We start from the raw sequence: 14,258 nt of genomic DNA, 5'->3' as shown, positions 1-14,258 counted from the left end.
AAGAAGACTCATAAAGTATGCAAGAGTTTCTAGGATCTAAATCTTTGGAGCCAACATTCCTCAATGGCAAATATTTCCAAATCTATGTATTTGCTATGACATTTTTAGATTAAGAAAAAATATTTTTAAGATTTTAACTCAAAAGTGTACGTATATTGCTTTATGTAGATCACAGGAAATCCCAGAAAACAAATTTTGGAAAGCAAAATTCTCTTAATAAATTATTCTGAATTGATATTTATTTTTATAACTAGAAAACTTTTAAAAACATAGATTCAAATAAAAAACTTTTTGGTTCTGTCTTTTACATGTTTGCAGTCAAAATTCACAGAGCTTGATGGCACAATCAAATGTTCAGATTCAGAATTGGATCCAGAATAAGTTAGTTGCATTTAAATTCCACTGAAATCAAGATGAAAAGATAGCTGTGAGTTAGCTAGTTCCATTGGTTTTACAGGGAGCAAAGTACAATTAGCTTTGGAGCCAGCCCTTAAACATTTATCAGAAATCTACTTGATTCTTTTGTGCCAGAGATCAAAACAAGGCACAGCATGAAGTCGCACAAACTTTTGTCCATTATAAGAACATTCAAGGCAACCATAAACTGTTTCCCTTCTGGAATTCCCCATACCACATAAAGAACAACGACCTTTAGGAATGTTGTTATTAAGCAAATTCACTCGTACATGGGCTCCTTCTTGAAAATAGTTTGTTGAAATGTCAGTCATGCTTGCTGTTTTTTCATAATCTGCAAAAAGGTCATCTAAATAATTATCCGAGTGGACAATGATATCCATCGCCCTTTTGTCTGTAAGAAAGCAGACATAAAGAAGAAAGAGTCTTAAATTCAAGTGGCACATTATATGGCAGTGATGGCGAACGTTTTAGACCGAGTGCCCAAAAACCGGCCTGCCCCCTGGCCCGCCCCTACTCTGCCCCCCCTGCTCCTCCCACCCACAGGGCCACTCACCATAGATCACCCAGGCAGCCTTGCAACGCCATGGTGGCCATGCCTTCTGCCTGCACCCCGCAGCATCATCTGCACATGATGGGGCGCGAGAGCGGAGTCTTGCTCCTGCTGCCCAGTTGCCATGTGCTTGGCTGCTCTGCTGTGCATGGGCTGTGCCTGAGGGAGCCTCTCCTCCAGGCAAGCTGCTGGTGAGGGGGAGGCTGGGGCAACAGCATGCGTACCTACAGAGAGGGCTCCAAGTGCCACCTCTGGCACGCGTGCCATAGGTTCGCCATCACTGTTATATGGGTTACACAGTAAAATAGCCGCAACATACACTTCCATTTAGAAACTGCATTTATTATGTAATCTGCCATAGTATTACTCCACACTCGCTATTAATAGAATAATTTTAGCTGCTTAATAGGATGCTATTATGACATCTCATTCAAACGTAATCAGTGATTTTTACTTTCTTTTTTTCTATCTCATGAATATATGCATGGGAACAAAAATATGCCTAGGTATGTGTCACTTAAACATTAATTTTAGTCAGTGCTTTTTTTGTAAAAAAAAAAAAAATGCCGGAACTCACACATGTCATACAACCCGCCTTGCCTACCCTACAAGGTTCCATCCAAAAAAGGTGCTGGAACTCCATTCTGGGCGTTCTATGACAAAAAAAGCCATGATTTTGTTAACTAAAAATTCTTTGAATTTGTGTATCAGGATAGTCTGAAGGAAGGTTCATTCTGTTCTATGAATACTTAAGTTAAACTCTGATTCCTCCACAGTAACAGAAATTAAACTTGCCACCCCTTTACAGAATGGAAAATGTTAAGAGCAGAGTTATATCGAACCTTCACATCTTCAAAGCAGCTAACAACACTCTGAGTAATATTTTAATTGGGGATTTTATACATTTTATCCTCCTTCCTCAATAGGATCAAGTATATATAAAATTTCTTCAGTGATTATATTCTCTTAATCTAGATCAGAGAACTGATTGCAGGAATTTGGGAATATCTGGATTATAGTATGTTAGATTTTAAATACCATAATATAGCTATAACATTTTATTGCTGAACATTGAAAGGTGTCTCCCTAATCTACAATTTTATATGAAGTAAATTCAATCATGTTAATTAAAATATATGCAATATGTTTATTTTGAAAACAATCAATTTTAATTGGTCCCATAACAGTCTTATTCTGATTTTAAAAACCTATCTCACTGTTATTAAATAATAATAATAATGATAATAATGTCTTTAAATTAAACTAAGAAATGTAAATAAATATTAAATATCATACTTCGATGAAACAAATTTTTCCTTAATTTGGTTAGTGAAAATGATCTTGATGGTTCTTTTTCAAATCCTCCTTTTGATTCTGGAGCAACACAAAATTCTGGGAGAGAGAAAAATATTTGAAATAGTGTTACTCAAATGCAGCAAAAAATTAATCAGAATAATGACATTTTATTTGTTTTACAACCAAGGTAATAGTATTGAATTATTAGGAAATGATACAATATCTACAGTGTAGGAAGGTTGATTCAGCAATGGACATTTGGACTTGGAAGCCAATTTTTTTGCTAGATCAGTTATACCCCAAATGGTTTTCTGATGATTTATGTAAATAAAGTTGATAAAACTACATGATAATGAATAAAGACCTTTGAATACAGTGCAGATACGATTGTGTACCCCATTTTCTCTTTTGGCCCCTTTTGATTTTTTCATTCTAAACCCGTGTTTCTCAACTTTGGCAGCTTGAAGATTTGTGGACTTCAATAACTGGAGACTGTGATGTTTTTCAGCCAGACTACAGATTCAGTTAGTGCAACCATCAATCTGATATATTGCATCAGAGCACTACTTAATACCCCATTAGTTAATAACCGTTAAATAACTATTGAACTGGGCTGCAACAGATAAGCAGCAAACATGGAGTTTTCAAATGAATATTACATGAATGTGTTGCTCAACCTGGACTCAAACTATTCAGGACAACAGCACTTCTTTTAGGCTAATCACCTTAATTAGTATGTTGTTTTATTTTTATCAGTTTAACTGGCTGTAAGCTGTTTAGCCCAGACAAGTCTTATTATTGGACATTATTACAGTCTCTATTATGCTTCTAATAAAATGAAGCTTGCATTTTTTAGAACAAAACACAATGTTACTAGCTCTCCTCTATTTTGCAATTCATTCTTTACTGCTGTTTCCCAAGCAGCTTTCTTGCTATGCCAAACTCCAGTTTAGCTAAAAAAATATACAGGAGAGGAGGAACAAGCTATGATAAGATGAAGAGAAGGCAGAGAAGGGTTAACTTTCCCTCACCTATGTAGACATTTTTTATAAAAGTCACTTCATTATTTCATAAAAATGAGAAACCTAATTGCCTCCTACTAAACTGAAAGTATTGATAAATGCTTTGGCATGTCATATTGTAGTTATGGAACCATGCAAAATAAGATTATCAGTGTGTCTTACATTTACATTGTGAGATGAAGCATGGGTGTATTCAGGTTTAGGCTCTGAAAAAGAATAACCTGAATCATACCATCAGTCAAGACTGCAGGCCAAATATTACTTACCAAAATCACCATCCAGGCGAATATAAAGTTCAAATATGCTAAATGCAATTGTTGTATGTGCAGGAAAGACAATTGCTTTGTCACATCCTTTGTAATTATGTTCATCAATAATATGAAACTAATTAGAAAAGAAACATGCATACTGCATTAATACTGCATTCTCTAAAAATGATAGTATCTGAATAATATATTACAATGTAAGTTCTAGAAAGTAAAGTATATTTTCCAGTAAAACTTTTTCAAGGGAAATAGAATCATCCTTGTCATCATCACCAAGAATTCTAATGAACAAGGACAAATGACAAATAATCCAATGAATAAAGCATGATTAACATGTCTGAAGTACAAATCAGATAAATCTGATCAGATTGAACTTTAGTAATCCCTGGGTTCAATTTCAGTTGCAAATTTGTGGCACATTCATTGGCACAACTCAAGGAAGCACTTGCTTAAGGAATGGTTCAGAAAGAGAAGTGACAAAGACTGTTCTTGAAGGCAAGGGAATGTCATGCATGCATCAAACCTCCTTCTTCAAAGCATATAAATGAATTGGAATGATACATTTAACTGGATAAATTTGCACTGATTTCAGAGTCTGCAGATCTTTGACCTATGTGGAAACTTAACAGGCAAGCAAGACATTTTTTGTGTATATAGATCAGAAATGGGGAACTATGGCCCCTTTATGACTTGTGGACTTCAACTCCCAGAATTCCTGAACCATCACAGCTGACTCAGGAATTCTTGGAGTTGAAGTCCACAAGTCATAAAAGGGCCACAATTCACCACCCCTGATATAGACTGACTAGATCAACTATACATTTTTGGGTGAAAAGCAGTTTCAGCATTCCTTATTTCTACTACAAGAGCAATTAAATTGGAGTTAATTTGGCTGGTTTTTTTCTGTAAATCTTATTTAAATGATTATTAAAATGTATAGAAGATTACTTTGTAATAAATCAGTATGGAATAATGCATATTTAAAGCAGGGATGCCTTTGGGGGATGTAAAAAAAAAAGTGAAGATGCTAGGCCCAATCATGGGATCAAAGCTCTGCCCATTTTTCACCTGCCTGCTGTGCAACATATTTTAAAAACAGGTGGGACTTAAATCCCATGACTGGGATCACCATCTTGATTATTTTTATTCTCCTCATGGATGCCTATTTAAATCCAGAGATAAAGTATTCAATACAAGCGATTTTGATATGTGTGCTCACTTACTCTCATTGTGTCACCTCTCATACCAGCATGAACAGAGAGAGAACACTGTCGAGTTGTTCGAATACTCTCCATTACCACACAGAGAACCGTTCTTCTACTTTTTCGTGACTGACGAACAAGGCAGTGCTCAAAATCCACTTTTCTAAAATAACAAAGAAATAGCTCTCAGAGTCTTGCATTATTCCTCTCATGATATCTGAAGTCTCACATTGGATTTGGGTAATATTCGCAGTTCTCAAAACTCATGCATAGGGTGTAGATATAAAGTAAGCAAAAATCAGCAAGGCAATAAAAATATATATATACCAACCTACTAGTTAGTTCTCTGAGCAATGTTGGCACCTCAACCTCATGCTTAGTTACAATACCGAAAGAAGCCTTCACTGCAAGTGAATCTGACCCAGCAATACTGAGTCCAGAAAAGTTCATGATGTGATTTCCTTGCTTGCCATTAAGGGCTACATCAGATTTGTCTTCATAATTTAGTAATTGATAGGATGAAATACCTAAGGAAAAAGATGGTTTATCAGGGTCTTTAAAAACATCATATTCATCTATATTAAGAGATGACAGACTTAGTGAACATATAAAACCAATCTTGGAATCTTCAGATGAACTCCAGATTATATTATCATAGAAAGGGTTTTCTTATTTTTTTCTTTTTCTGAGGTAGAGAAAATGTCACACACATACACAAACACAAACACACAAACACACACACACTGAAGGTATCAATATATTTATCTCATTCCTTTTTCAGAGCATATGATTTGCAATGGTGCAAAATATTATGTTTTTCATTGTTATCAGCCCAAACTGCAAGTAACAACATTCCTTCTCTATAGAATCAAAAAAGATTTCATGATGTGGTAAGTTAAAACGTTTGTACATAAATCACAGAATAGGTACTGTTATGTCCTGAACCTGTGCAAGCAGGCTCGGGGCATTGCAACGGTCCCGGCAGGTGCAGGCTGCCCGGGACCAGACAGGCTGTCGCCAGTACTTGTGCGCATGTACAAGTGCTGGCGCGCCAAAAGTTGCAGATTTACCCGGGGATGGCCTATATAAGAGGCCAGGAGTTTTGGGCGTTGTCGGCGTTTTCTAACTGTAAGCTGAACACATGAATAAAGAAGTTTCCTGAGAACTACAACTGTTTCTCGTGTCTTGCCATTTTGGGAAGGACGCAACACTGGCGACGAAGGTGGGATTGCCTTACATCAACAAAAAGATGTAAGCTTACCCGAGTGAGTCCTGAGCGGCAGGAACGGCGTTGACACGGCAGCTACCCGCCAATCCAGCATGCATTCGGGGGTAGGCTGACTGATAGACCCTTCCTGATACAAAAATGGCAAAGATTGGAAGGCTTTCGGAATTCGACGTCTCACATCCAGAGAGGTGGGAGTCCTACGCAGACAGGGTGGAAAACTACCTCAAAGTGAACCAAGTGAGGGAAGAAAGTTTGAAGGCTGCCACCCTGCTGTGCGTTTGAGGTCAAGACGCATTCGAAATCGCTGAGAACCTTGCAGCACCTGTTCCTTTAGACTCTGTCAGTTACGCAGATCTAAAAAAGCTACTGAAGGAGCACTTCCAGCCTAAGATGTCCGTCATCGCGTGGCGCCACACCTTCGAGCAGAGGGATCAACGACCCAGAGAATCGGCCAAGGAGTACATTGCCGCATTAAGGAAAGCCGCCAAACATTGCGAGTTCAAGGACCTCGAAGAATGACTGAGGGACAGATTCGTATGCGGGCTCAGGCATTGTGAGCTACAACAGAGACTTTTTGCTAAGGAGGACTTGTCTTTCCAAGATGCCTTGAGAGAGGTCACCGCAGAAGAAGCAGCGGGCGGCGCCATCAAGAACATGCGGCCGATCAGGAACAGTCCAGATGCTGCATCCGTGCACCAGGAAGAAGTCCAAAGAAACTCTGAGGAGGATCCGGATGAGGAAGTCGACCGTCTTCACCCCACAAAGGAAGGGAAACAAAAAGGAAGCTCTTCAGCTCTCCCCAAGTGCATCAGCTGTGGAGGTCGCCACAGGAGAACCGACTGCAAGTTCCGCTCCGCTATCTGCAGGGTGTGCGGGAAACAAGGACACATTGCAGCTGTGTGCCTGGGCTGTCAGAAGGTACAACCTCAGGAAGAATTGCGCCTGAAAGGTACCAGGGTCCCCAGCCAGAATAGGGTGGGGTTTTGCACTTCGCGAAGAAGCATCTATAGGACAGGCACACACAAGCCAATTAAGAAAAAGCTGTCACTTAAGGTGAAGCTACAAGGGGTTCCATTAGCTATGGAACTGGATACGGGGTCTGCCCTTTCAATCATTTCCATGCAAACGTTTAGGAAGATTTGTTCCGGTAGTGGAACTCAGGCCAAGCTGACATTGTGTTAACAGACTTTCAAAACTCCAGAGTGTGTGTTAAGGGGGAGGCCACCCTTAACGTACAGTATAAGGATTTTGAAGGTCCACTAGACCTATTAGTAGTAGGGGGTGAACGAACGAGTCTCATAGGACTCGATTGGTTTGAGGCCTTGGGAATACACGTCACAGGGCTCAACAGCCTACAAACACTCGACCTACAGGAAGTCTGCAAAGAATTTGCAGATGTTTTCAGCCTCCAGCTAGGCACATTCAAAGGACCCCCTGTGTCCTTAAAGCTAGACCCCACTGTCACTCCCATTAGAATTAAAGCAAGAAGGTCCCTTTTGCTTTAAAGAGTAAAATTGACACTGAGTTGGATAAACTGATCCAACAAGGAATTCTGGAACCTGTTGACTCCAGTCCCTGGGAGACCCCCATTGTCATGCCTCTCAAGGCAAATGGGGACATTCGCATCTGTGCTGATTACAAATGCACTCTGAATAAGGCATTGCAGCAACATGCCTATCCTGTTCCTGTGGTCAGTCATATTCTGGCCTCCCTCAAGGGGGGGCGTGTTTTTGCAAAGCTTGACCTAGCTCAAGCATATCAACAGCTGCCTGTTGATGATGATGCTGCTATAGCTCAGACTATTGTGACCCACAGAGGGGCTTTCAAGGTAAAGAGGCTCAATTTGGAGTAAATGTCGCTCCTGGGATTTTCCAAAGCGTAATGGAAAACACACTACGGGGTATACCAGGGGTTTGCCCCTATTTTGATGATGTCTTAATTGCAGGAGACTCCACACACATTCTAGCTGAAAGGCTAAGGGCTGTCCTGTTAAGGTTCAGGAAAATGGGCCTCAAGCTTAAGAAGGACAAATGTAAAATTGGGGTGCCTTCTACTGATTTTCTGGGATTCAAAATTGACGCTGTTGGGATTCACCCTGCTGAATCCAAACTAAAAGCCATTATGCAAGCCCCTAGGCCAAAGTCTAAGGCCGAACTACAGGCTTTCCTGGGCCTTCTGAATTTCTACAATTCCTTTCTTCCACATAAGGCTAGTGTAGCTGAGCCTCTTCACAGGCTATTAGATAAACAGGCAGTGTGGCAGTGGTCACAAACACATGAGGCTAGTTTCAATGAGGTCAAGGCCTTGCTCACTTCTAACAGTGCACTTGCACACTTCAATGAGTCCCTTCCTGTGTGCACCTCAGGTCTGATGGAACTCAGGTTCCTGTTGCATATTACTCCAGGACATTGTCTTCAGCTGAGTACAACTATGCTCAAATAGACAGGGAGGCCTTAGCTGTTGTTGCTGGAATTAAAAAATTCCATGATTTTTTATATGGCAGGCATTTCACGGTCTTCACTGACCATAAGCCTTTGCTGGGACTGTTTACCACACATAAACAAACCCCCCAAATCATCTCCCCCAGGATGCTCAGGTGGTCTATCTTTTTGTCTGCATATGATTTTTCCCTACTTCACAAGCCTGGGAAGGAAATGGGCCATGCTGATGGCCTCAGTAGATTACCCCTGCCGGTAATAGAAGCTGACCCTGCGCCAGCTATCAATATTCTCTCTATCCAAGCCTTGCCCGAGTCTCCCCTGAATGCCAGGGATGTAGCCGCTGAATCGGGCACAGATCACACACTTTCACGTGTCCTTTCTTGGGTTTTGTCTGGATGGCCTGAGCACTGTCCTAGTCCTGAGTTTCAGAGTTTCTGGTCTAAAAGGAACGAGTTGTCCACCTCTCAGGGTTGTCTGCTTTGGGGAAGCAGAGTTGTCATTCCCACCTCAATGAGGACTAGGGTCTTAGGTTCCCTCCACGAGGGTCATCCTGGCATTGTACGAATGAAGGCTCTTGCGTGCAGCCACTTGTGGTGGCCTGGCCTAGACAAAGACATTGAAGCTAAGGTGCATGCATGCCACCTTTGTCAACGCTCGCGCCCTGAAATGCCCCAAGCTCCTGTGCATAGATGGGAGGAAACACAATCTCCATGGTCTAGGGTGCACATTGACTACGCTGGGCCCTTTCAGGGTCAATTCTTCTTGGTCCTCGTTGACAGCCATTCAAAATGGCTTGAGGTTGTACCTGTCTCATCCACCACCGCTGCAAAGACTATTCAGGTACTGAGGGGGATTTTTGCCACACATGGGCTCCCAGACGTCATTGTGTCTGACAACGGCCCTCAATTCACTTCCTCCGAATTCCAAGCTTTCTTGCAGGCTAACATGATTCGTCATGCCACCTCTGCACCCTTCCACCCGTCCACCAACGGTATGGCTGAACACATGGTGCGCATCACCAAGGACGCCTTGAAGAAACTTACCTATGGAGACTGGCATCACAGGTTGGCTGACTTCCTCCTTTCTTATCGCACCACACCGTCCACTTCTACAGGGAGAAGCCCAGCTGAACTTCGTTGGGGGCACAAACTGACTACCAAGCTTGACCAGTTGCATCCGGACAGACTGCCTCTTTCTGTCTCACACCCCAGGGCACCTAGGCAACTACTTGTGGGTGCCCCGGTTTGGACTCGTAATTACGGGCCTGGTCATACATGGGTCCCCGCATCTATATCCAGGGTCACAGGTCCTCTATCCTACGAGGTATCCCTGGACAACGGTCGTGTCCTGCGTCGGCACATTGACCAACTTCGCCCTAGATGGGACCTTCCTGCTGAGACTCCTGGGTCTTTTCCAGGGGGGGAGGGGGAGTCCTTTGGGCAAAGGGAGGGGCATGGAATGATGCCCATTATCAATGGGGAAGCCACAATCAGCCCATCCCGAGATTCCGCAATTGCTCCCAACAGGAAGTCATGGAGCCCAACTAGAACCCAGGCATCAATGCCTACTCCAGCCAGGGAGTCACCCCGGGGGCATGATCACTTCTCACCCGCATAACTCAGTACTCCAGTCAGAGAGAATACCCGGGAGCATCCCAACAATCCATCCCCTGCAAGAGAGCTGGCACATACTCCTCCTAGTTGGCCTGACTTCAACCCTGTCCCTAGAAGGGGGCAAACACACAGGGAGGTGGTCGAGGAACCAAATCCCGACTACAACACCTCTGACTCCACTCAGGGGACAACTGAGTTTTGGGACAGTACTGAAACCCACACAAGCCCGGGCACAGAACGGGATTCAGGGGACAGACAGCCTCCTGACAGGTCTTGGACGGACCTAGGAGGTTCTACAGAAACGCCCAACAGTGACAGTCACTTAGAAGGGCCAGAGAGCCTACAGCTAGGCGGGACAACCAGGTCACATAGTGAAAGAAGCCCTGGCCTGACGAGCCCGGTGGGCAAGCAAGCAGGCCAGGCATTGGAGCACAGTCTTTGGGAATCACCAAGGCAAAACAAGGGGGACAGGCACGCATCACCCCTCAATCAGAGGGTACTTGGCAAGCACCCTGAACTTAGGAGGTCACAGAGAGCAAGGAAATCTCCTAAGTATTTGGAGGATTTTGTAACCCTCTTGGCCAAACAGAGCTAGTAGAAAAGTAGAGCACTGAGGCTGATGGAAGACCAGGAATACCTGGTATTGGGGAGCATGGCACTACACTATAGAAATGAGTTATGTGTTATTATGGTATAAGGAATAGTTTTAGGGAAGGGGTGTTTTGTCCTGAGCCTGTGCAAGCAGGCTCGGGGCATTGCAACGGTCCCAGCAGGTGCAGGCTGCCCGGGACCAGACAGGCTGTCGCCAGTACTTGTGTGCATGCGCAAGTGCTGGCGCGCCAAAAGTTGCAGATTTACCCGGGGATGGCCTACATAAGAGGCCAGGAGTTTTGGGCGTTGTCGGCATCTTCTAACTGTAAGCTGAACACATGAATAAAGAAGTTTCCTGAGAACTACAACGGTTTCTCGTGTCTTGCCATTTCGCGAAGGACACAACAGGTACAGCCATAAAAGATTTTATATTCCATCCAGACTCGGCTCAGATACACTTCCTTTTTGCTTTAATTGCAGTGGCATTGAGCTGTAATTAATTTTGGGTGGGCCCTATGGATTATTAAACACTCTACAAAATTGTGAGTTATGTGTGGTCTGTGGTTAACCTTAGATTTTCTGTGTATTTTAGGCTTGGGCTAAACTACCTAGAGAAATACCTTGTGAACCCCTTCCAAATCCAGTGCCTGAAAGATCACAGGCCAGATGTCTGATCATGCGAATACATGCACTGCTGATGCTTCTGTTGGAACAATTATGAGAGGACTTGAAGTAGCCATCCTGAGCCTTTGAGAAGATATGGCCCTTTAACATTGTGCATTCTGCGACTCTGTGCTTTCTTCATATAGCTGTGCTCTGAATAGCTTTACAGGACCTTCTGCTTCTATAATAAATGTTATCAGCAGGATGTCGCTGCAGGAGACCGTGAAGTGTGCTCTCTTCTAATAGTTTCCTTCTTTATGAAGATATGAAAAATATATTTCTGGCAAACTAAAAGCATTTTCCTATCATTTACTTTAAGACCAAATTAAAACTTTGAAAAGCTAAACAGCTAACATAAAAGGAAGAACAGGGAAACAGCACTGTAATATGGCTGAATTAAGTTGTGTAAGAAAAGAAATGTCACATTTCATTGGAGTTCTAATAAAACGCATGAACTTGTATAATTAAATATTAATGGTGCAGTATTAAGGATATCTGTTACAGAGTAAATCCTATCAAATTCAGTTAGGCTTATGTCTACACAAATATACTAAAGTTCACATTGCAATCAGGTATTACATATTTATCCTATTACAGAGAACAGGTCACAGAAATAAAATGAGTAAATGTTTTAATAACAAAAAGCAAATTGTTAACATGTTTTCCTCAGCTTTCCAATCCTGTAATGAATGCACTAGCACTTTTTAAAATAAATTCTTAATATCAAGCTATTTGAATTCTTTTTTCCCTTAACAATAGCTTTGCCTCCCCCCCCATGCTGCTTTGCTTTCTATTTTGTTATTGTTATTGTTGAGCAAATTATGTATAGTTTTATAAGCTTTGAAGGATTTTACAGGACTTACCTGCAGAAATTTCTTTCTCTCCTTGAAGAATGTCTTTTAGGCTGAACGGGGTTGACATAAATTTTGAACTTTTAGAAAGAAAGCAGTTTTTCTTTTTGATAACAAGACCGAGAGGTTGATATTTATCAGCTTCACTGAGGCTACGGACAGGAACTAATCGACCTCCATCACCAACCTGCTTAACAAAACTTTTAGTAGCAGCAGCAAACATATTATACATACATATTTAAAATAATAAAACTCTTGTCAGACTCTTGCAATTTCCAAACCATAGAGCCATATTAAAAAGTTGATAAATACAGGGGAAAAACTCTGCGTTGTCCTAAAGTTGATTATATCTAACTCTCCTTTTCATTGGCCAGGTAGAGTCAAAATAATTAATAATAAATTAGCAAAGTAAACTGATAGGACACGGTTCGAACAATACCTTGCCGTAGTACCATTCTAGCTTCTACAACACTTTCACACAACATAGAAAATCTGCTATTTTTAACTGCATTTAATTTTTTAAATGATGTATGTTACTATACTATGGGATTTTCCCCCTCTAATCTCTGTGTTCTTTTCTGCTATGAAACTAATTCAACCCAAATTTATTTTGGTAGGAATTTTCAGTTAACGTGCATAGTTTTGAGATCCCTAAATATCACAGTTCAACTGAGTTGTCTAATTTCTAGAATTTTTATGGAACTCCAGACATTTTTTGTCTGTACCCCACTCAAGTTTTCCCATCCTTTCGTCAGTCTTTCTTTCAGATTTAAATATAAGAGACACAAAAAAATGACCAGCTAACAAAATTATAACTTACTTTATTTTTCCATGTTGTCATTCAACATTTAAATAATGAAGTATAGCTTGACTATACACAATCTTATCTATTTATATATCTTTATCTGTTTACCTATTTTTCTGTTTAGGCATTTTTTATCTATATTTCTTAGATGCAAATATTAAACATACTAATTTCTTTTTTAATTTAAAAATTTTCTTTGTGTTGTATGTTGTTTTTGGTTTATTTTGAAACTAGAAACCCATGACCCATTGGGTCATTGTTTCAGAGATATCTGCTTACCTAAAAAAAGAAACAGAATGACGATAGGTGGGCAAAAAAAGTCAATGAGAGTGAGAGCAAATTTATTTAAATGGATAAATAAGTACAAATGTATATATTTAAATTATAAATAATGTGAAAAATAAGAAAAATAGCAAAAGAAAAAGATAAAAAGAAAACGGTTATAGACATGAGAGTTTTAGTTTTTATTTTTTTCTTCCTAAAAGATTTCAATTTTTCAATTGAATTGTTCAGCTTATAGCAGTGGTGGCGAACCTATAGCACGTGTGCCACAGGTGGCATGCAGAGCCGTCCCTGTGGGCATGCATGCCATCGCCCCAGAGGGAGGCAGGACCAAGCTGCACTCCTCTGTCTCTCCATGTGTGCTCTCGCTCTCTTTATCTCTGCACTGGGAGTCAGGGAGCAGCTGCAAGAGCTGGGCGGATCAGGGCTGGATGGTGGAGGCAGCTGCCAGCATGAGTCCAGGTAAGCCTCCAGAGCGATTTTTGCGGCACCCCTGCAGCCCGATCCGGGCTCTGGAGGCCTGGAGAAGACCTCTGCTGTCCGGATCTATGCACGCAGAGTGATTTTGTGCCCCCCCCCACGGCCGATCCGGGCAGCAGAGGCCTTTTTGCAGCATCCCAGCGGCCCGTTCTGGGCGGTATAGGCCTTTTTGAGCTCCCCCCACAGCTTTTCCGGGCGACAGAGGCCTTTTCCAAGTAGCAGCGGCAGCGGGATCCGTGCAGCGGGTGGAGGGGAAGCAACAGAACGGCACTCTGCAAGGGTTGGGTTGGACACACATGGGGCTGCTGCCTCACTTTCCGTGCCATGCAGGGGGTGGGCTGAACTGGGCACGGAGCCTTCATGCTACTTCTTCCCTTGCAGACATCGGGAGCACCCACCCCTCATCCCAGGGCAGCTTCCATCATCCTGCACTCTCCAGCCTGTCGCCAGCCAGCCAGGCACATTGAGCTCGGGCCTTGGGCAGATGGAGGCCGGAGGGGAGTGAGAGCTGCAGCTGCCCATCTCCTCTGCCTGAGGATGCAGGCAGGGAG

The 14,258-nt window shown here is 42.2% G+C and overlaps 1 protein-coding gene across 2 annotated transcripts; it reads right to left on the bottom strand.

Moving 5' to 3' along the window:
- Positions 1 to 110: 110 nt before the first annotated feature.
- PJVK (pejvakin) lies at positions 111 to 12,372 on the bottom strand. Of its 2 annotated transcripts, XM_039339372.1 has the most exons (6): positions 12,153 to 12,372; positions 5,085 to 5,280; positions 4,775 to 4,916; positions 3,552 to 3,669; positions 2,264 to 2,359; positions 111 to 808 (listed from the first exon to the last, which is right to left on the bottom strand). In XM_039339372.1, the coding sequence occupies exons 1-6, from the start codon at positions 12,370 to 12,372 to the stop codon at positions 510 to 512; spliced, it is 1,071 nt and encodes a 356-aa protein (XP_039195306.1). In that variant the 3' UTR covers positions 111 to 509. The 2 variants fall into 2 exon arrangements, with proteins under 2 accessions (XP_039195306.1, XP_039195308.1); XM_039339374.1 differs by lacking the exon at positions 2,264 to 2,359 and having other exon boundaries at positions 12,153 to 12,363.
- Positions 12,373 to 14,258: the final 1,886 nt, after the last annotated feature.

Source organism: Crotalus tigris, unplaced genomic scaffold, assembly GCF_016545835.1.
Source record: "Crotalus tigris isolate CLP2741 ecotype Arizona unplaced genomic scaffold, ASM1654583v1 scf7180000017733.2605024, whole genome shotgun sequence".
NCBI classification, from domain to species: Eukaryota; Metazoa; Chordata; class Lepidosauria; order Squamata; family Viperidae; genus Crotalus; species Crotalus tigris.
This window is presented reverse-complemented; position numbering and strand designations above follow the sequence as displayed.